This window comes from Manihot esculenta, chromosome 13 (assembly GCF_001659605.2).
Source record: "Manihot esculenta cultivar AM560-2 chromosome 13, M.esculenta_v8, whole genome shotgun sequence".
Lineage (NCBI taxonomy): Eukaryota > Viridiplantae > Streptophyta > Magnoliopsida > Malpighiales > Euphorbiaceae > Manihot > Manihot esculenta.
In genome coordinates, this window is record NC_035173.2 from 36705720 (window position 1) to 36727348 (window position 21629).

General features: G+C 34.2%; 4 protein-coding genes across 8 annotated transcripts; 2 read left to right on the forward strand and 2 right to left on the reverse strand.

The window, feature by feature from the left end:
* Window positions 1-1685: 1685 nt before the first annotated feature.
* LOC110629321 (transcription factor MYB102) lies at window positions 1686-3179 on the forward strand. The gene is made up of 3 exons (XM_021776228.2): window positions 1686-1972; window positions 2068-2197; window positions 2285-3179. Exons 1-3 carry the CDS (start codon window positions 1840-1842, stop codon window positions 3051-3053), a joined length of 1032 nt encoding a protein of 343 aa, XP_021631920.2. The 5' UTR covers window positions 1686-1839; the 3' UTR covers window positions 3054-3179.
* A 4522-nt stretch (window positions 3180-7701) lies between these two features.
* Window positions 7702-9896, forward strand: LOC110629583 (uncharacterized GPI-anchored protein At4g28100). The gene is made up of 2 exons (XM_021776618.2): window positions 7702-8792; window positions 9402-9896. The coding sequence occupies exons 1-2, from the start codon at window positions 8163-8165 to the stop codon at window positions 9732-9734; spliced, it is 963 nt and encodes a 320-aa protein (XP_021632310.1). The 5' UTR covers window positions 7702-8162; the 3' UTR covers window positions 9735-9896.
* A 215-nt stretch (window positions 9897-10111) lies between these two features.
* LOC110629581 (equilibrative nucleotide transporter 3) lies at window positions 10112-15341 on the reverse strand. Of its 5 annotated transcripts, none has more exons than XR_002490237.2 (11): window positions 15029-15336; window positions 14846-14950; window positions 13517-13672; window positions 13283-13426; window positions 13069-13174; window positions 12144-12319; window positions 11897-12057; window positions 11448-11706; window positions 11256-11359; window positions 10493-10635; window positions 10112-10373 (listed from the first exon to the last, which is right to left on the reverse strand). XR_002490237.2 is itself a non-coding variant. In XM_021776616.2 (10 exons), the coding sequence occupies exons 1-10, from the start codon at window positions 15068-15070 to the stop codon at window positions 10593-10595; spliced, it is 1224 nt and encodes a 407-aa protein (XP_021632308.1). In that variant the 5' UTR covers window positions 15071-15336; the 3' UTR covers window positions 10112-10592. The 5 variants fall into 5 exon arrangements, 3 of the variants coding, with proteins under 3 accessions (XP_021632308.1, XP_021632305.1, XP_043805464.1); XR_002490236.2 differs by having other exon boundaries at window positions 10112-10376; window positions 15029-15335; XM_021776616.2 differs by having other exon boundaries at window positions 10112-10635; window positions 12144-12247.
* Window positions 15342-15701: 360 nt separating this feature from the next.
* Window positions 15702-18835, reverse strand: LOC110629582 (equilibrative nucleotide transporter 3). The gene is made up of 9 exons (XM_043949388.1): window positions 18698-18835; window positions 18497-18595; window positions 17940-18095; window positions 17684-17827; window positions 17481-17586; window positions 16715-16890; window positions 16475-16635; window positions 16047-16305; window positions 15702-15962 (listed from the first exon to the last, which is right to left on the reverse strand). The coding sequence occupies exons 1-9, from the start codon at window positions 18740-18742 to the stop codon at window positions 15855-15857; spliced, it is 1254 nt and encodes a 417-aa protein (XP_043805323.1). The 5' UTR covers window positions 18743-18835; the 3' UTR covers window positions 15702-15854.
* Between the last annotated feature and the right edge of the window lie 2794 nt (window positions 18836-21629).

Consider the following 21629-nt stretch of genomic DNA (forward strand, 5'->3'; position numbering starts at 1 on the left):
GTAACTACCTTACTGGCCAATCAGATGATGGATCGCTCTATTGTGGAGTCATACGAAGAGGTCAACCACTCCACTTGATAAACATTTCTGTTGCATTCCAACCGCTTCCGTTTTAATTTCATTTACAAGTGTAGTGGTGAGTTTTAGTTCATTTAATTTAAAATCGAATTAAATTAAATAAATTAAAAATTAAAATTTTAATATTTATAAAAATTAAATCGAATTGATTTTAATTAAAAATCAAATGGAATCGATTTAATTTGATTTAAACCGATTTAGTTCGGTTTGATTGATTTAAATTTTTAATAAATTTTTTATTTATTATATTTTATTTTTAATATTTTAAAATTTAATTAGAATATTTTAATTTTAATATGATCTAATATCTTTATATTATTAAAAATAATATACTATTATCACTGATTAGTTCGATTTAATTTTTTCAATTTTTTCTGATCAAAACTGAATCGAACTGAAATAATTAAAATTTTTGAAGTTAAAAATCAAACTAAAATTTTAAATTAATTCAGTTTGATCGATTTTTTCAGTTTAAACCGAATATTGCTCACCCCTATTCATAGATATCGATCCACACTCATCTTCCATAATTTCTTATGTTCTACTTTTAGTTTGATTTCTCTTAAATCAGAGACTTCATATTTACAATTTTGAAAAATTAGAGTTTCCATTGATTAACAACTTTTTCATGTTAAAAAAGTCAATACATATCCTCTAATTAATTTTATATCACTTTATTTGTCTTAAATTCAGGATATAAATATGCAAATCTTACTTATCATAAATTTTATGCTCTAAATTCATAGTAGACTGCGTATAGATATTTGCATATTTTTTAATAAAAAATTAATCTAAAATTAAAAGATTTAAAAGGCCAAGAATATGTAAATCAAATGGATTGTTCTTCTTGTGTTGCAAAAGTTTTTAACTATCAAACCTATTTTACATAAACAATATTATAATTTATTTGAAATATAATTTTTTTTTCACACGAAAAATTTTAAATAAATTGAGTCAATTTTATTTTATTAAAATTTTTAATATTTATTTAAAAATTAATTGAAAACTATATGTATTTTTCATATATTTGTTGTCTTAAAATTTAATTTTCTTGTAGACACGGGAATTACTTAACTAATTAATTAGCTCAAATTTTAGTAGTTAAACACGTGCAAATGTACAGCAAGCTTAACTAGGTGGAATTTTGATTTATGAAAGTAAAAATCAGCATTTTCAAAAAATAAATAAAATTATTAGCTAAAACTACCATACACTAACATCAATAAGGTTTTTATTTAGAGGGCAAAAAAGTCAAAAACCCTGTAGAAACTTCCAATTAGATTGGGTTCAAACAAAACTTTTTGCCTACTACGGATATATATGTAAAGTAAAATGATGAAAATTAAAAAAACAAAAAAAAGGCTTTTCTTTTTAATTGTCACACTTTAATGGCACGTGTCAGCTTTTTCATTTATCTTTTTTTTTTTAATAATTCGAGTCATGCGCATGAAGGATTTGCATACACACGGCAATTATCAAAAAGAAGAAGAAGAAGAGCTGAGAGAGAGAGAGAGAGATCTGCAACGGCAAACACAACGTGGAAAGAGATACGTGGCTAGAGGACGGCAACAAATCTATTTGACTTGGATGTATTTCGCAGCCTTTTCATTTAGTCTCATCTATAAATACAGAGGTCATCCCTCCATTAATTACCATCCATTAATACACTTTCTTCCTTTCCAGAGCCCACCTCCTCCATCAATTTGCCTTTGCTTTCCTGTGACCTACTGCCTTTTCCAGGATAAAGAAACTACCATAACCATGGGAAGAGCACCTTGCTGCGACAAAAATGGACTCAAGAAGGGCCCTTGGACTCCTGAGGAAGATCACAAGCTCATAACTTATATTCAACTTCATGGACCTGGCAACTGGCGTACCCTCCCCAAGAATGCTGGTATATACATAAACCAACATCTACGTGCAGTTTTTTAATTTATATCAAGTATATTTATCTCAGTTTAAATGATATTGTTTTGTTTTCTTGATTAGGACTCCAAAGATGTGGAAAGAGCTGTCGTCTTCGATGGACAAATTATCTGCGTCCTGATATTAAGAGAGGAAGGTTCTCTTTCGAAGAAGAAGAGACCATAATTCAACTCCACAGTATTATGGGAAACAAGTAGGTTTATTATTGTTGATTATTGTTTGACATCTTTTAATTGGAAACCTGATTACGTTTCTTACATATTTTTTGTTTCAACGTTAGGTGGTCGGCTATAGCTGCTCGCTTGCCAGGCAGAACTGATAATGAAATCAAGAATTACTGGAACACCCACATTAGAAAAAGGCTCCTCAGAAATGGAATCGATCCTGTTACTCATGCTCCTCGTCTTGATCTTCTTGATCTTTCCTCCATTCTTGGTTCAGCTTTATGTAATCCATCACTTTTCAATCTGTCAAGCTTGTTGGGCACTCAAACAATCCTAAATCCAGAAGTTTTAAGGTTAGCCACTACCTTGTCATCGTTAAGACAAGAAAACCCAGAAATGTTTCTGCAACACCTGCAGGACAACCAGGTGCTGAGCTCGCAAGTGCAAAACCAAGTCTCACTATCACAAGCTAATCAGTTCCAGAATACAATTCAAGAACCTACTAGTTCTCAATTTTTAAGCCCAACCCAACTCATGCAGACAGATGTGGGAGGGTTATCTTGTCAAAACTCCCTTCAAAACGTAGTGCCTTCAAGTTTGGATGATTGCTTAGTTTCGCAGGTGCCAAACTTTGTCTCTTGCAATACAAATCCTTCCATTCCAGATAAGCTCGCAGGGAACTCAGGGTTTCAACCAATAAATAACAGCTGCCAAAATTACAGCATTGAATCAGTTCTTTCAACGCCATTATCAAGTCCAGCTCCCTTGAATTCATCATCCACATTCGTCAATAGCAGCAGCACGGAGGATGAGAGAGAAAGCTACTGCAGCACCTTGTTCAAGTTTGAAATTCCGGAGAGTTTGGACATGGATGATTTCTTGTAAATATTGCCTCTTGTATACCAGAAAAATGTACTGAATTTTTCACTTCTTTTGATTTTTTTTTAAAAAAATTTCTTCTTTTTTTTCTTTTATGAGTACATGCATATTTGTGCTCTTGGTTTTTGGATTTGCAGTTTATGTTCATACATATATATATGAACTTTTCTTTTTCTTACTATCAATCTTTTTTAGTGTTTTTGGAAATTAAAACCATTCAGAATCAGGCATTTGCAATATGATTATTAATTAAAATGAAGTTGATTGGATCTGAAGGGAGAAAAAGAACTAAGAAAATATTTCTACTGGAACAAAGTTCGAATTTATACTTTTCCTTCCATATATACTTTCAGCATCACATGGTTTCTATCTAATCAACTACTGTAAACTAAAATTTTGGATTTGCGAAAATTTGGAGTTTGAAGCCAATTATCACATGCTTCAACACTCCTTAATAAATTTGATGAAGACTCTAAATTAAGTTAATTATTTTGGAGCACTGTCTCTCCAACTCTTTATTAATTTCTGGTGAGCTTTCTCACTGTTGTTCTTCTTTTTAGTGCACTTTTACACTATTGATGTGTTACTTTTCTGGTGCACTTCTGATCATGGCTCTTCTTCTTTTTGGTGCACTTATTCACCATTATTTTCTTATTCTTGGTGCGCTTAATCACCAACAAAATTTCTTTTTTCCAAATTTATCTTCTTGGAGAATTATATCTCCAAGCATTCTGGCTAATTTGTCTTCTAGGAGCAACTATGCTATATCCTTCAACACGCTTCGATATGTAGACGATGATTTATTGCGAATCAAGGGAGGCGTTTATAATTGTAAACCATTTTATCATCATCAAGACTCTTAATAATCACAGGTCTTGCTCTAACCAAGACACTGACAAGTTCCTCCTCATCATGAATCTTCATATCCTTGAGAGCCCAAGAAAAGCAATTTCGTAAAGCACTTTCACAACCACGAGCTTTCAAAGTTTGAAAAGCGAGCACATAAAAAGTGCAATCTTGTCTTTATTGACAGATGCCTCATGTTCTGCATTGAACAAGTGAGAACTGATCCACAATCATGCATGCCACCTATGGGCCAGAGCTATGTATCTTTATTCCTGTAATGTGACTGATTTCAAACAAGGAACCAGGATTTTTGGTAATAACTGCATAACCATGGTTGTTGAAAAGTTGCTACCCAAAAGCAAAAAACTTTTTAAAAATATATTAATTAGAAAAAAAAAATGAATTTTGCCATGTGTTAATCATTAACTCTCTAATAATTGAATATTTTTTAATGACATTTAAAAAGATACTTCTTTAAAACTCTCTTCATTACCCTCTAAACTTCAATCCAAATGAAACATGAATGGACAAATTATCATTCCAAGCACGTAATTATGCAAAGGCTTAATCTTGATAGATTTCAAATATTGCTCCTGCAAAATTTGACAAACTTGCTAATCCTATATTTCTTGGTACGCCTATATGCACATCTCTTGGTTTACTCTTTTCCCTTTTTGGAGTCAACACTCACATGGGGATAGGGATAGGGATAGGAATAGGGATATATCAGATGAAGGACCATACCCTGAAAAGGCAGTGTTTGGGTTGCCCTTGTTCTTCCTCTTTTTCTCTTTTTTGGGTCCCATCTTAGGCTGTTGCAAATTGAAACCGACCATTTCCATTACAAGAAATGTAAATCTTCACATGGGCTTTAATTTGACCAATTTAAGATCAAGCTGTCCATCAATGGGTAAGTAGCCCAACTATTAGAGATTTTGCTCTAGCATTGGACCCAATACGAATCATTAAACCTAATTTGAATTATTTGGTGTTTATTAATTATGATAATATCTTCATTACTACAATCTAGAATCCAAGTCGATCAATAATAGTTTAATCAATTTTCGAAATTTTTAGATAGGATTACAGGGGTTGTGTAAGTTTAGAAAGAGAGGAATTCGTTCATCCTCTTTCATCCAACCACCTTCTGTTTCTGTCACTAGGTCCGTACGTACGGATCTGTCAGAACCTCTCTCTACACAAGACAGCCATTTAATTTTCCCGGTGAACATTTAGGTAAAGCTGCAAAGTGATTGAGCCTACTCTTCTTTCTCTTATCACATCACTAGACTGGACTTCCTTCAGAATGGACTGCGTGTGAGGTCTGTCCAGCTCCCAACTGGATTGAGACGTGCAATGTGAGCTGGTTCACTTCAGGAAGGGTTTGGTGGACTGTAGGCTTTGATCTTGTCTTCCTCATTAAGGTTTCACCTTACTCAGATATAAAAAGTCCAACGATCATCACAATCAATCAAATCAAGGTTTGCTCTTCAATTCATTGGCCAAGAAAAAAAAAAGCTACTTCCAACTTTTCTTCCTAAATAATTTACTTACTACTTTCTTCCTGAATAATTCCCAGATTGAAAAGTTTCATTTCATGATGATTAATTAAGTTAGCAAATTCCTTTGTGTGCTTCCTACTTTAATTAATCCTTCGTTAATTAGGATCCACCTTACATTAAATTTGTCATTTTCTCCAAGGTAATGGCCTTGTGGGGTCTGCTCTATTATATTAGGAAAAAAAAAGGAATTGGGAGCAGGTTGATGTTCAAAATGAGACAGCTGCTTTTGGAAGTATATTATTTTGGTTGGGAAAGATAATTAGATCCATCATAGATAAAAAAAAAATTTCTTTCTTTTGATGATTTGAGAATCATTTTGCCTTTAGGATGATGATCTGTAAGCCTAGTGCTTCCATTTTTCTGTTTGTCTTCATATGAGGAAAACTTTTTTTGCTTTCAGTGGGAGAAATCCCATATGCTTCACAGCTCTTGCTTGCCCATGCTATTTCTTGCCTGCCTTAATACAATGAATTAATATATAGTCTTTAAGTTATTTTTTTTTATTTAAAAGAAAAAAGAATAAAATATCTTTAAAATTATCTCTAAATAATTTCTCTATCTATTTTTCATTCTCTAAAATTTTCATCATTGAGTATTTGTTTCTCTATCTTTTCATTTAAAATTAGAAAAAAAAGGACATTGGAAGAATAGTGAAAGAACTTGAAAAGAAATGAGTAACTTTATTGTTGTCTGAAAAAAAGCTGGAAGAAAAAATGTTTGCAACACCATGATTAATAGCTTTTCACAAGATGTTTTGATTTTGAAGCTCAATTACCAAGGACTTTGCCATCTCCCATGCAATCTCCATCTCTAATAAAAAGTATAATATTATGGTAGTGAAAGGGAAAAAAAAAGAAGGAAAAATCCAGCTTTCTCTGTGTCAGAACCCAAAGATAAGCTAACAAAAAACAGATAAAAGAGAAAACTAAATTTACATAAATATTATGGGGAGTGGTGAATGTAAGCTTTTCACAAAGGGACTTTATAATGGAATAATTTTGGCTTGATTGGCTCTTTAGGTTTTGTCCTCTGGATTCCCCTCTTCTCTCATTATAAAATATATAAATTTTAGGTATAGTTCCAGCCCCATTACTTCTCCTAATCCAATGCTCCTTTAAAGTGGTTAAAATTCAAAAAAAAAAAAAAAAACTTTTACTAAACCCTAAAATTGATGAGATTTGATTTGGCAGAGCAGGGGCAGCCCCATGAAGTGAATATGACTCATCAGATCATTCCTTACATAAGTTGTTTGTGATTTCATTCATATGTATTAGCAACTGAAAAAGAGCCCACTTGATTCTACTAATTGGCAATCCATTTTCTCACAGACATACATGAGAAAATGGTCCCCATATTGTTTCTGTTTTGCTGATTTTCGTAAACTGTTATTTTCCCTCTTGCTTTCTTTTTCATCCTCCTCTAATATTATTGCTTCTTCTTCTTCATTATTCCCATCATTTCCTTCGAGGGTCCCACTCTTTTTTATATCTATTTTTTCTATATTTCTCGGTTTCAACTTATTTAAAAAACTATCTCTAGAAAAACCTATTTTAAAGAAAGAAATATCTATGATCCCATGCACATTACCCTTTTCTAATACACCTCTTACATTCGAAATAATTTTACTAGTGCGTGACACATACTCACCCCAAAAATTATTTTAAGAAAAAATTATCTAAAGGGGAGGAATGCCTATGTTCTATAAGGGGCACATTATCCCTTTCTAACATACTCCTCACGTCTAGAATATTTTATTTTATTGGTGCATGATACATTTATAGGAGACTCAACATCAGACGGAAGGCTCCGATAATATATTAAATTTAGATCGGTCAGACTTAATTCACTCCAAAAACTAACTTAATAGAATAAATGTCTATGATCAATATAAGGGACGCATTATCCTTTTTATAATTTTATAATCGATGTTAGATTCAATAATTATTATTATTATTATTTTATAATCATATAAAAAATATTTCACTATTTGGAGATCTAAATTTGAAGATATGGGTAAATTTTAGTAAAATATATGCCACAGGAAAAGCAGAGGATAGGAGATCTGTACGTATATACAAATAACATAAACTAAGAAATTTATAAATATGATGTCCCAACACGAATGAGAAGAAAACGATACCACATTTCCAAATGCAAGCAGCCAAAATCCTTCACCTCATTTCTTATCACATCATACAAACGAATCTCTTTCCTATTCTTTTTTCTCTTTTCTTCTTCAATCTTGTCTCCAATAATAATACATTCATGACGGACTCTGCCACTCAGCTTGCATAGAGCTTCAGACTTTGGCCCATGATCGCTACTGATGGTGAATCCACATTGCCATCATTTCCCAGTTCTTATTGAATATTCAGATATAAAAAGGAAGAGAGAGAAATGCAATCCCAAAATGACACCTTTTTTCACTAATCTTTCCTTTTTCTCTTTTCTTCACTGTTCTTTGCTTCTGTGTCTTCAACTTCAACGTCTCTCTCCCTCTCTCTCTAACCCATCTCAGATCAAAAGTCACCAAACCCACTCATTTCCTTTGAATATCTCCCGGGTCCCTTCCTTTTTCCTTCTTTAATAATTTCCTGCAAACCCTTCAACTCTTATCAGATTCAAACCTCATCTCAATCACAAAGCTTCCTACTTTCCATCATTCCAGTGGAAGCTAAACAAACCCACCTTTTCATATCTTCTTACAATGATCTCAAAGACTCTAACTTTTGTTTTAGTCGTCTTCTTCTCCTGCTTATGTACTACTTGTCTTGCCGGTTTTCTAAGCCAACCTGTTTCTAACCAGCCATTGAAACCGGGTGACTACTCCACCCCTAATACTGTCCCCGCATTTCCCGTTCAAACCGAGTCGCAGACCTGCCGGCTGGACCTCTCAGCGGAGCTGTTTGGAGGTGTCAACGATGCATGCGGCCGAGAACTGGACCGGAGTCGGTGCTGCCCTGTGTTAGCCGCGTGGCTCTTTGCTGCTCATGCTCGGTATGCTCTCCAGGTTCCGGCCTCTGCCCCGGCATCGACGGAACCTGACCAACCAATGAGACCGGATGACTCGCAAAAATGCGTGAATTCGCTGCAAAGCGCGCTGTTGAGCAAGAACGTGAAGATACCGCAACCGAATGCGAGCTGCGATGCCATATTGTGCTTTTGTGGAATTAGACTTCACCAGATCAGCTCTCTGAGTTGTCCTGCGGCTTTCAATGTCAGCTCTGCCTCTGGCTTCCATAATGCCACCCCAACTGCTGCTGTGAGGAATTTGGAGAAGAATTGTAAGAATTCCTCGTACGCTGGGTGCACTAAGTGCCTTGGCGCCCTCCAAAAGGTCAGTTTTTGAGGCTTTACCCGCATTTATTATGTTGGTGTTGGCTTCAATTTAAAAAGGAATTGCATTTATTGTGTTGGTGATTTTGTGAGAATTCCTTTTGATTCCATTAAATGGATTACTTATCTATGTGTCAATTTTATGCTACGCTACTAGATTTAGAAAACTGGGTTTTGTAGCCATTGAATTTAATAGTTCAGATTGCTGTTGGGTAGCTTCCTTTTTCCTTTGCTTGAAACCAAGAAAAAGGCAAAATGGGTTTCTGGAAATAACAATCTTGAGCTAATTTTAGTGGGAGACTGAAGAGATATAATTCAAGACATGGTGTTTTCATTACAAGTATTGGCTGACAGTAGGACATGAGTAATGTGAAAGTGAAAGTGAAAGTCCGCTTGAGGAGGTGTTTTTCTTTTGCTGTTTTCTGAAACAACCAAAGTCGTTCTTGCCGTAGACCATTACCAAACAGAAAACGACCCATGCCCATGAGCTGCTTTAGCTTTAGCTTTTAGCATACAATTTTCTTCTTCCACTTTAATCGTCCCCTTTTCATATGAACACGTTATTTTTTTAGGAACTAAAACACCCTTGAATGTGTGTTGCTAATTGCAGCTGAAGGCCAGCAACAAGAACCAAACAGAGGAGGAAAGAGATGACAGAGCAAGAAATATGTTCAATAGGGATTGCCAGTTGATGGGTCTTACATGGCTGCTTGCCAGCAACAAGACGGCGTATATACCGACGGTTTCAGCCGTTTTGCGAGCCATAATGTATAGTGCCCACCCACCCCACGAATCCAAGTGCAGCCCCGACCAAGAAAACATGCCATTGGCTGTTGATTCGCTGCAGTTCGAAAAGGCACAGTCTTGTTCATCGTCACTTTCTTGGTGGTCTCTTTTGCCTGTAATGATGTTGGTTTCCCTGATCTTCCCCTATAACTTTTAAGTTCTTTTTTTTTTTTTCTGTGTACTAAAAGGATCATACAGGGCAGAAGATCACGTGAAGCTAGCAGACAAAACAGGGCTAATTGATATTGGGGGTTGTTTTTGTCTTTTTGCCCACTGTAAATTTCAGCTAGTTTTCAGGATTTCAGACTAGTTTTGTTCATTGATGCTTTCAGCGAGGTGATTAATTAAATTAAAAAATATTAGTAGCTAGTAGAAATCAAAAGGAATCAGCTTAGATGATGCTGCTGATTAAACATTGTGTTAAACTCATCTCTCTACTCCCAAGGACTGAGTATGTTGGTCGTTTTAATAAATGACAATTATAAGCAAACATTTAACTGGGGTTAAGCCCTTGAGATTATTAAAAAAATCTCATAATCCAAAAGCCAAAAAGGTTCCATTGATTGTATAGGAAACACGTTTCGAGTTAAAATCAATTAATTCGGCCTTAATTTAGGAGGCATAAGAGAGGTTTGCCAGTATGACAAAAGAAGGCCTATCTGTAATCCCACATCTGCTCTAGATTTTTGGAGTGTGCCTTCAACCATCAAACCAACATGAGAAGCAGGATTTACTCTTTTGGTCTGGTCCAAGCTTGCCAAGACCAAGTCCTCGTCCTTGGGGAAATAGACTGCATCTACTTTAGAGGCATATTGGCAAATAACAGGCAAGAAAACCAGGCAAGTGAGTCAAAAGGCCATTAAGATTTTTAATTATAATTAAGCACACTGATGCAGAATCTCACAGAACACATACGGATACTGAATTGAATATATATATATGGTTGCATGCCTATGAGTACAATATCCTGACCCTTCTTTCAGAAATAAACATCACTTCGACGCTCAGCAATCAGCTACACAACCAGATAAGGCAACAGCTTTATCAACTTCACACCCCTGCCAATACCATTTTTCAAAAGCACATAAACCAAACTAGGCCATCTGGAGTAACAACAATAGAAAGTATTTGTCATTCAGCATCCCTTCTTGTTGAAAACTACTAATAATTTGAAATATGTTACCAGAGAGATTTTTAGGAAACTATAGCTCAAGGACCCATAATTATGGAGATGACTTCAATACCGCTAAACTGAAACACATTGGCAAAAGAAATTATCTAGTTCAAATACTGGGTATTTTAAGATGTTAGGAAACAGTGGAGACATAATGAATGACCTTTTATCTACCGTTTTTAATTTGCAAGGCACAGACCCTATATTTTAGATGTTTATAAGACATATCTCATTACATTATCAGTATTATAGTGAACTCCTTAAGTAGCAAGAGACTTTGAAAATGCTAGAAAGCAAACGAGGATGCTATTTTTGCACTGGGACTCTAAATATAATAGATGACCTATGAACATGAGTAAAGAAAAACAATCCTATCATAAAACCTGTTTTTGCGCCGTTCCTACAATCTTATTACTAATCTCTGTTCTATAGATGGATACTGTATTTCATCCTAGGAATTCAATTTCGTGCGCAAATTTAGAAAATAGAAAAGGCTAAACTTACCATCCTTTGCCTATCAGCCACAGCCAGTCAAGCGCAGCGCCAGCAAATATACCACCAAAGAGAAAAAAGACGAGCAAATTTCCCAAGGCATTTTGCTCTGGTCCCTATGCAACAGAATCCAATTAAATTCATTTTAGTCAGATGCTTCAACCTATTGAAAATCAATTTGCATGTACTGCATAGTGAACAGACCTTGTAACCTTCTGGAGCAGAAGTAACCACACAGACAGTGAGATAACCATTGGTTAACCCCAAGAAGGACGTTAATATTATCATCCACCCCTGGTCCCCATACTTGACAGTAAAATAGAATGCTGGGATAAGTAAAAATCGAGAAAGAACAGCTATCATGAGACCCTTTCGTGACTCCAGCTTCAACAATTGCAGAAGTGGAATGTATCTTCCAACAAGATCTCCCACATTAAACATTGTTATCAGAACTAGGCTATACCTGAAATATCACCAGATTAATGAAATTTTCTGTATTTGGGTTTTGAGTTGGTGGCTAATGCTAAATTTCATACAGAAACTATTTTAGTCACTTAAAATGGATGAAAGAGTGGAGTGAGTATATCTGAAAAGAACTTTTTTTTTTATATCATCCATGTAGTAAATTAAGGGTGTTCTATTCTAAGACTCACCATCCACCCGAACTATGTGATCCAGCATCTTCAGATAAGAATCCAGGGAAAATAGATAAGGTAAGCACATAAACCAGAAACAAATCAATTTCATAGTCAATATTCTGTATCAAAAGTTCTCTGCTGCTCAGCCGGTCCTGCTGTTTTGTATCTTCTTCTGTCTGCTAAAGGCTGCATTGTCTTAAAGATTGCATCATGATATAGCGTATACAGTTCTATACAGTTATCACGAGGAAAGGAGATATACTTCTACTGGGAGTAATGTTTGGATGCCGCCAGCAACAAGATCATCTAAAACAGTTTTGGATCCTTCTAAAGCTGCCTTTGATCGATAGTATTTCACCATGGGTACTTTTGGGAAGATATATGCATAGAGAATAACACAAAGAAGCTCGAAAAATGCAGAAATTGCAAAAAATAGAACTGCAGTGGAAAGTAGAGAGCATATTATTTACGGTGATAGAATTGAGAGGAAGCGTATATAATCCTCTGCTAAACCAATAAATTAAAAGAAACTATTAGGATATACTATGAGCACAATAGCTAGTCTTTGTGACCAAATATGCGAAGGAGCAAGGCTTCCTATTAAATTGAAAATTCCTAGATATGATTCAGATTGTGCAAAACACACAATAGCATGATGGGACTAAATAAATTCATAGCATTAAACAAAATCTTAATAGCTCCTTCAAATGGCAAGAGAATTTTAATCAATATTACTTCATATAACTCTTGACTTTTTCAAAACAAAAACTAGGGAAGGAATTTTAAGTTGAAATCTATAAAGCAGTTCATATGGTGCTGTCAATAAATAACTCATCACGAACCGTATCAACTGCGTGCAATTCTGAACAAATATCAATTTAAGTAGGACTAGCTGACAGACTTGAGATGAACATGGAGAGCTCTCAAATAGAACAAAATAAAGAAAATTTGGAAATCCCAAAATTTGATGACCAAAAAGGAACTAACTGTTTTGAGGGTCATGAAAGATGCAAATATAGAATAAAAAAGGGAATATTACTGTTGGCATTTGAGGATGCATTGATAGCATTCATCTCTAGGGACATTATAATGGGTAAAAGCAAGTGTTCAAAAAAATTGCAGAAGAAGTGGAGGTTTCTTTTTTTAACTTATTTATGTAGAACAAGTTAGCAAGCAATTGAACATACTAGCTCCTTTGCGAAGACCATCCCTAGAATTCTCAAATGCTGCTTTTGTAATCAGCCTTAAAGCAGAGGTTAGAGTCCCTGATGTTGCCAAACCAGCAAGGAAGGACTAGACAAATTTGAACAAGGAAAAAGATTCACAGAATTAAAAGTACAGAATGTTTGTGAAAGATGAGAAAAGAGGGGAAATGGTTTATAGTCAACTAAATATACTCACCTGAAGAAATTCAGCTTGCATGAAGGATAGGTCTCCAATCATTCCACCTTGTACAAAAGCATCTGCAAAACCGAACATACCAGTAATGGCAGAAATTCCAGTGAACGTCCCAAGGCCTCCTTTTCCTGAGGTTGCTACATCCAGCTATGGCAGCATCATAAACAGGAGGAATTAAAGCAGTTACTGATGATCTTACAATGAATGAAATATGTTGCGAGAACATCATATACTCACAACTAAAACCAATAGAGAACCAATTGAAAGTAGCACATATCCAAAGAGGTTCCTTTTCCTAGTATTGATTTTCGCCTCATTGTATGTCAGCACTGCAAGTGTTCCAATTGCAAATGGCTGGTACACAAGGGAAAGGACCCTTGAGGGGTGGTATTGCTGTGTAAGAAAAGAAAAGTGTCAACCAATGTGTCGGCGTAGCAGCAGAAATGATGATGGCAAGAGCAATTGAGATGCAGATAGGTTTACATGTAGAAGATTATAAACATGGAGGAATAGAGGAAAAATAACTGAGACAGAATACTACATGTTGGAACCATTTATGTTATTTCAATGCAAAAATATGCAGAACTAATAATAGAAGACATTCCAAAAATATTATTTAACCATGGCATTGCATTGAAGAAAGCAACCCGTCACATGATTTTCCATTGAATAGAATGCTATTAGTCATCATCTAGATAGGATCATAAGAACAATGAATATATGTTCATTGCCCAAGGCTATATATTTAAGGAACACCATTAATAGCTTAGTTTTTTTTTTAATATTTTATTCCCTTTAGTTTTGATCAGCAATAAACCAACTAAACTACTAAGAACACCCAGGAACAAAATCAACACAATCAAATCTTCTCTCTTCTGAAATTTGGAACCAGCCTCACCATTTACGTGACAAAATTGACTAGAAACTGAGACATAGCACACAGCTCAATAAACAAAAATAAGACCTGGCAAAGGACTATTCATACGCATAATAAAATGGCCAAACAAGCAGCTTCTTGCGTAGACTATATACATAAAGAAAATGAAAAGAATTGCAAAATAAATTACTAATACTGCTGATATGCAAAATAACGGTACCAGCTGCTGCAATTACAATGCCCATCAAGTTAAGTCCTGCAGCAGATAGATGAAGTACAATGCAATGTAAGCATCTTGGAGCAGTGCAGCAACCAAAATTAGATGCCAATTGCAGGGCAGGGCCTCATTACAGGCAAATTAACAAACGTCTTAAGGGCAATAACAAAAGAAATTAACTGTAAAGCCTCCTATTTGAGATAACTATCCATTGAGATACATTAAATGCATATGCACACCTCAAATCCACAATTAGTTCATAACCAAACTTATTGATCCCTAAAGGAACACAAAAAGTAGGGAGTCTGTCCCCATGGCAGCGAGTGCCCAAATCTTCATATCAACATTTGCAGGAACCAAAGGGACCCATTGAAATAACGATGGAGAAGTCCAAGCAATGTATAGAACCATAAAACGACACCAACTTCTCTGTAAGACGCTAATTCTACATTAATAGGAGATAGGAAAATACTGGGAAAAGGAAGCCGTAATAATCCTCAATTGTGAGCATACTGTTCCAGGTCAAGAGGGACCCACTTCCGAGAATCCAGCATACTAACATAGCAGCATGTTTTCCCTGTGGTAATGATAAGATTTGCTCAAGGGAGAGCGTAAAAGTTACCCAATAAAGCAAAGAACGAGATTGATTACAAACCTCAAGCTTATCAGGAGCCATGTTTCCATCAAAAGTTGACATGATTGCTTGCTTTCAAACAGCTCCTACAACTGGTTATAACTCACAAGAAAACGCTGCAAAAGCATGAAATGTAATTATGTGGATTAGATTTATAAGCCAAGTGAGCACGACCCCAGAAAAAAGGTTATGAAATCAAGCCTTTTTCCTTTGGTGGTTTTGAGAAACTTAGTCTCACACAAGTGTTTGTAATACTGGGTCTTGTCCCTTTGGCATAATTTCAGATACAATATGTTCATTATTATTATAATGTGAATTCAATTATTAGAGTGAGAGAATATTAGCCATGTGTCTTTCTCTTTCAGATATCGATATTCCATTAGAAAGGCAAACCTACCACAACCCAAGACAAAATACAAAGACAATAAGGCCTTTTCAGCCCAACCCGCTGCCCCATGGACCATGGAGTGTGTGGAGCAGGGAGATGTTAGCCGACACCAAAATGCTGAAAAAAGCAATCATTTACTATAACCTTGCTCAGGTGATTGTTAATTAACGCCCTTCTCTGAGGACAACAAGCTCATCATCTCCGTCAGACATTTTTAAAATGCTTCAGACAAGATAATTTTTCATTTTTCGTTGTTAAAGCTTCTGCAGTCATACTCTCTCACCTAAATTTCACAAAAAATTAAATGAAAACAATCTACTCTGTAATTTCCCAAGGAAAAAAGATTCATTTCGTCAATTATTCCACCAATTTCAGATAGATGGCTTTTGTTTTCTATCACCATCTCAATCAGAAATTACAATGTTGTAAATAGACAGAAAATTTCTTTTCCTAAGAAAGTCACCATCCTTTGCCTATCAGCCACAACCAGTCAAGGGTAACCCCAGCAAATATCCCACCAAGAAGAAATAAGGTAAGCAAATTTCCCAATGCATTTTGCTCTGGTCCCTATGCAGACAGAAAATACATTTCAATTAAGCTTATTCAAATGTTACTATAGAACTGCTGATTTCACATTTATAGTAAACGAACCTTGTAACCTTTTGGAGCAGAAGTAAGGACACAGACAGTGAGATAGCCATTGGTTAATCCTAAAAAGGAAGTTAGCATAATCATCCAGCCCTGATCTGCATACTTGGCTGTGAAATAGAATGCTGGAATGAGCGAAAAACGAGAGAGAATGGCGAACATGAGAATTTTTCGTGACTCCAGCTTCAATGATTTCATGAGTGGAATGTTCCTCCCAATAAAATCCCAAACATTATACATTGCTATCAAAACCAGGGCATACCTGAAATATCACCACATTCAGAAATATTTCCAAGTACCTTTACATATAATTTTCTTAGCTACAAAGGAGAGATGGGTAAATTGAACATGCTCAAAAAGAATTTTTTGGCAAGAACTGTCACAGAGAGACAGAGATACTAACAATTAAGTTATTATAAACTATGACTCACCATTCACCCAAACTATGCGATCCAGTATCTTCAGATAAGAATCCAGGGAAAATAGACAATGTGAGCACATATATCAGAAACAAATCAAATGCATAGTCAATGTTCTCTAGTAACAACTCTTTGTTGCTTAGCCGCTTTAATTGTTCTGGATCCTCCTCAGCCTGTCAACAAGTCCGGGTCTTAAAATTGCACAAAATACACACTATGTTAAATAAACATTAAAAGGGAAACCAGGCATACTTGTTTTTGTGGTAATGCTCTAATTCCACCAGCAGCAAGATCAGCTGAAACAGTTTTTGAACCTTCTAATGCTGCCTTTGAGCGGTAGTACTTCACAATCGGTAATTTTGGGAAGGCATAAGCATAGAGAATTACACAAAGCAGCTCGAAAAATGCAGAGATGGCAAAAAATAGAACTGCAGTAGAAAATTGAACACATTAGTCTTCATAGTTAAAGTACACCAAGAGCTATGTGGGATATGAAGACATGAATGGAAGCTTAAACTTAGCAACCAGACTATATGAATGAGCAGAGGCTTTCCGAGAACAAATAATACCAAGAAGTATTAAGACAGCATAATGCCATCCTAACAAAACAGAGTTCCACATTACAACAAGTTTATCAACCATTAGAGGACTGTGATCATCATAACCCAGATAAATATGCAGCGTGCTCAAGCTAAGTTGAAAACCAGCAAAGCAGTGGATATTGTACCATTCATTACTAACACAATTAACTCCTCAAAACTGTCTTGACATGAATCAGAAGGATTTTGAATAAGACATATAGGAAACATGAACTCAGTGGCAGCCGCAAAAATTCAGCTTAGGGTCCTACTAAAATATGTGATCTATAAAAATAACATATATAAAATACAAATATATTGATAAGACAATTTCTTGCAAAAGTGAATAAAATTTCACAAGAAGTTGAACAAACAAAATAGAGAATTCGCTGATTACTTTCTCATTTACAGGAAGCAAAATAGAAAAGGATTTCACTTACTAGCTCCCTTGCGAAGACCATCCTTCGAATTCTGAAATGCTGCTTTTGTAATTAACCTCAAACCAGAGGTTAAAGTCCCTGATGCTGCCAGACCAGCAAGGAATGACTGAGGGGAAAAGGAAACACCCGCACACACTTAGAACAAGATCCATTAAACAGAAATCACATGAACTGCTTACAGAAGAATAGACAAATATACTGACCTGCAGAAATTCAGGTTGCATGAAGGAGAGGTCTCCAATCATTCCACCTTGCACATGAGCATCTGCAATTCCAAATAAACCACTAACAACACAAATTCCAATAAAAGTTCCAATGCCTCCTCCTCCCGATGTAGCCAAATCCAACTAAGACAGCACAACCAACAGATTCTATCCGATTACTAATTCGCATATGAATTGATCAAATATGTGAATAAAAACTTGGAAGATATACTACTGAAAGATGAAGAATACTCACAACTAAAACAAGAACAGAACTCATGAAAAATAGGACATATCCAAATAGATTCCTTTTTCTGGTATTCAGTTTTGCCTCATGATATGCAAGAATTGCAAGTGTTGCAAATGCAAATGGCTGATACACAAGAGTAAGAACCCTTGAGGAGTGGTATCGCTGCAGAGGTTAAAGAAAAAATATAAATTATCAAATAAAAGATCAAGTCATCCGAGGGCAAATAGCTTCACGACAATATATGGATCATACCGGATCATTTAGCCTTCGATGATGATTTATCCGGAGCCAGGGGGAGCGATACGAAGGAATGGATGCACTTCCGTTATCGCGGGCCCGAGCGTACGCTAGAATCAAGTGCCTAAGGGCTTCCACTAGGCAATCGCTAGTTGACTCCTCCTCGTCGACAGCTAGCAGTTTCAACTACCTTTGCTTGGTGGTTCAAAATGGAGGCCCTCCCCACTGGAAAGATGTCTTCCTTATTTCAGTCTATCTTCGAGGATTCGTTTTAGGAGCGGACCGGTTGGCACGTGGTTCCGGCAACAAGGAAGAAGACCGGTTTAGAGATAACCATAGTAATCTTCTATGGTGAGCATACTATTCCATGAAAAGAGGCACCCATTTCCAAGAAGAAAACAAACCAGCATAGCAGGATACTTACCCTGTAATAACGACAATATATTTTTAAATTCCTTAAAGGAACACATTGTTTATATTGCTGCTAAAGTTCGTACTTGAACGTGACTGAAGGACTAATTACAAACCTCGAGGTTGCCAGGAACTATGCCTCTAACAACGTCGTCTTCCATAATCACTTTGTTTGAAACAACTGCTACAGAGGATTACAAGCTAGCTCTGCAAATCACCTCTTGGGATTTGTATAAAATAAAATATTTGGGATCCTATAAAAGAGACGAAGGAAAGCATTATATAATAAAATTTTCAATTATTAGAGTGTGAATGAGATCTAAGTGATGCAGCTAAAGTCAAATACCATGTTCATCATCGGCGTACAGAATTGAACCACCGTAACCGACGGAAAGAAGGGAAAACTAAATAGACCCGTAACATAATTTTCAAAAAAGAGAAGATAGAATATATTACAACTAATGCCTCCCATCATCTTGCAATAAGAGAGAGAGAGAGAGATAGAATGACAAAGCAAACAGAGACAGAAGGAAGAAAAAGCAAGAATTTAACTTACAGGCATGTGATGGAGAAAGGAGAGATTCTTTGACTTGAAAAGGTAAAAGAGAGAATCTGAATCTTTGATGTTGAAATATAAAGAATTTGTGTGGCAGTGTGTCTGCGAGCTTCTAACTCTTTTATTTGGAATCACGATACTCCCCTCCTTGTTTTTGCAGGTTTGATTTAAAATTAAATTAAATTTTTTTTGAAAATAAAATAAAATAAAATTGAATAATTTAAAAGTTGAAATTTTATTATTTATAAAAATTGAATTGAATTAATTTTAATTAAAAATTAAATTAAATTAAATCGGTTTGAATTAATTTAATTGATTTTATTTTTTTAATATATTTTTTATTTTTTATTTTTAATATTTTAAAATTTAATTAAAATATTTTAATTTTAATATAATATAATTTTTTATATTATTGAAAATAATATATTATTATGTTTAATTTAATTTTTTTTAATTAAAATTAAATCCAACTGAAATAATTAAAATTTTTTCAAATGATTTGAAAATTAAACTAAATTAATTCGGTTTGATTAATTTTTCTAATTTGAACTAAATACTACTCACCCTAAATTTTTTCTTCACCGTCCCAATTTTAAGGCTATCCGTATATTTTTAACTCCAAAATCCGGTCATAATTTTTTTTATTATTTTTCAATTTCCATATTATTTTATAGATATTTTAGCATTAGATTTAAGATTTAATTTCTTGTATTTTTGCATCAACCTCACGAGTCTACTTCTCCATACTCTTTTTTTTTTTTTTCAAAAAATAATTCTTTCAAGTTTATTTTGTGTTATTATGGTGGCTAATGATAGTTGGAGATTTAGGCTAAGCAAAGCAATGGAGTCGACATATTTTAAGACGTTTACAGAGCTCTAAGGATTGAGTGTATATTCAGGTGGAAAGAAGGAAAACAATAAAAGAAAGATAACAATATTGTTTTTTAAAGGGTGAAAAATCACACTCAACACATAATATCACTACCTCAGCATCAAACACTTCACCAATCAATTATGCCAACCGCGGCATCAAAAATTTTACCAAATCTACAAACTCATCAAAGCACTTTCAGAAGAGAATAACAAATACAAGGGCAAAAAAAGCTCTAGCTTACTTTTGTTATGTGCCCACCGGATGTCAAAGGGCCTGGTCGAAATGAATTTCTATTATTAGAAAATGTTATTTAATGAAATTAAATAAAAATATTAAAATTTTTTAAATTTCTATATTTATTATGTTTCATAAAGACTTAATAACTTTAATAAAAGTATTTTTTTTATTTTTGTATTCAAAATCAATAAATTCGAGTTTATTTTTATAACTCCAATTTTAATTTAGCTAATCAATTGTTGAATTTTCTCTTTTTTTCATACTCACATATTTAGTTTGATGGTAAGTGAATTCGAATAAATTTAAAAGGTTTTCAGGTTCTACTCTCTCCATTCTCATTTTTAAAAAATTGTTGAATTTTATCTTTTTTTCATTACTTACTTTTAAAAAGTAAAACAAAATTTCTATGGAATATATTAAATTATTAGATAAAAAATTTAAATTTATAAAGTGGCAAAGTGATTATCATAATTTTAAAGTTAACAAATTTTAATTTGATTCAAAAAAAAAAGTTAACAATTTTAATATTATCTAAATATTTTTAGGCATTTATATATATTCAAGATAATTATCCAAAATTAATAATTTTGAGAATATTAAATTGTTAGATATTAAAAATTTTTTTCTAAGATAATGAAGTACTTATACAGGGATGATAAATTTTACTTTTATTGAGTGTGAATTATAAAAAAGATAGTTTTTGATAATTGTTGGGTTTTTAACGCTCGAACTCAGACTAGATTCTAGAGAAAAATATAGATTTAAAATATATTGGATTTTTGAGTAGACCGGTCTAATATTGCTCTATTCAACTCGTGACTAAAGCAGGCCGGACTGACTCATGCTCGAGTCCATCAGGTTTATTTATTAGTGTGCGTCTACTCGGTCTAATATCGCGCCATCCTGTTCATGACTAAAGTAGACCAAATTGATCCATGCTTGAGTCCACCATATGAGAATCTAGCTCGGTGACGTGATGAGAGATAAGAGAGCATGCTTAGCTATCTCGAAGATTTATCAGTATGTATCGGGAAAATTAAATGACCGTCTGATAGAGATGGCAATATCAGTACGTTTGTTTAAAAAAAATTAATATTAATCGATTTAAAAATAAATAATGTATTTTATTATACTTTTTATTTTATATATTTTATTTTTATAATTTATATAACTATTTTTTTTATGAAAAATTGAATACAAACACTGTTATTTTTAATATTGTAATTGATATATTCAAATATTTATCTGAAAGAGGGAAAGTTCATACCATCACTAATAATATAAAAAAAATACAAATTATTTTTTAATATTTATAAAAATATAAATTGAATATAACTTTATGTTATTTTATATTGATATTTATGTTTTATTAATTACATTG

Excerpts from the sequence above, each read along its gene's own strand:
- LOC110629581 (XM_021776613.2), bottom strand. The coding sequence starts at position 15,070 with ATGTCAACTTTTGATGGAAACATGGCTCCTGATAAGCTTGAG. Across the intron at positions 13,427-13,516 it reads GTTCTCTATTGGTTTTAGTT|CTGGATGTAGCAACCTCAGG; the intron begins GTGAGTATATGA and ends ATGCTGCCATAG. Across the intron at positions 10,636-11,255 it reads TGGCTGATAGGCAAAGGATG|GGGTGTGAAGTTGATAAAGC; the intron begins GTAAGTTTAGCC and ends TGGTATTGGCAG.
- LOC110629321 (XM_021776228.2), top strand. The coding sequence starts at position 1,840 with ATGGGAAGAGCACCTTGCTGCGACAAAAATGGACTCAAGAAGGGCCCT. Across the intron at positions 1,973-2,067 it reads TACCCTCCCCAAGAATGCTG|GACTCCAAAGATGTGGAAAG; the intron begins GTATATACATAA and ends TTTCTTGATTAG. Across the intron at positions 2,198-2,284 it reads CACAGTATTATGGGAAACAA|GTGGTCGGCTATAGCTGCTC; the intron begins GTAGGTTTATTA and ends TTTCAACGTTAG.
- LOC110629583 (XM_021776618.2), top strand. The coding sequence starts at position 8,163 with ATGATCTCAAAGACTCTAACTTTTGTTTTAGTCGTCTTCTTCTCCTGC. Across the intron at positions 8,793-9,401 it reads GCCTTGGCGCCCTCCAAAAG|CTGAAGGCCAGCAACAAGAA; the intron begins GTCAGTTTTTGA and ends TGCTAATTGCAG.
- LOC110629582 (XM_043949388.1), bottom strand. The coding sequence starts at position 18,742 with ATGGAAGACGACGTTGTTAGAGGCATAGTTCCTGGCAACCTCGAG. Across the intron at positions 17,587-17,683 it reads TGCAACCTGAATTTCTGCAG|TCATTCCTTGCTGGTCTGGC; the intron begins GTCAGTATATTT and ends TTTTCCCCTCAG. Across the intron at positions 15,963-16,046 it reads CTGCTCCAAAAGGTTACAAG|GGACCAGAGCAAAATGCATT; the intron begins GTTCGTTTACTA and ends CTGTCTGCATAG.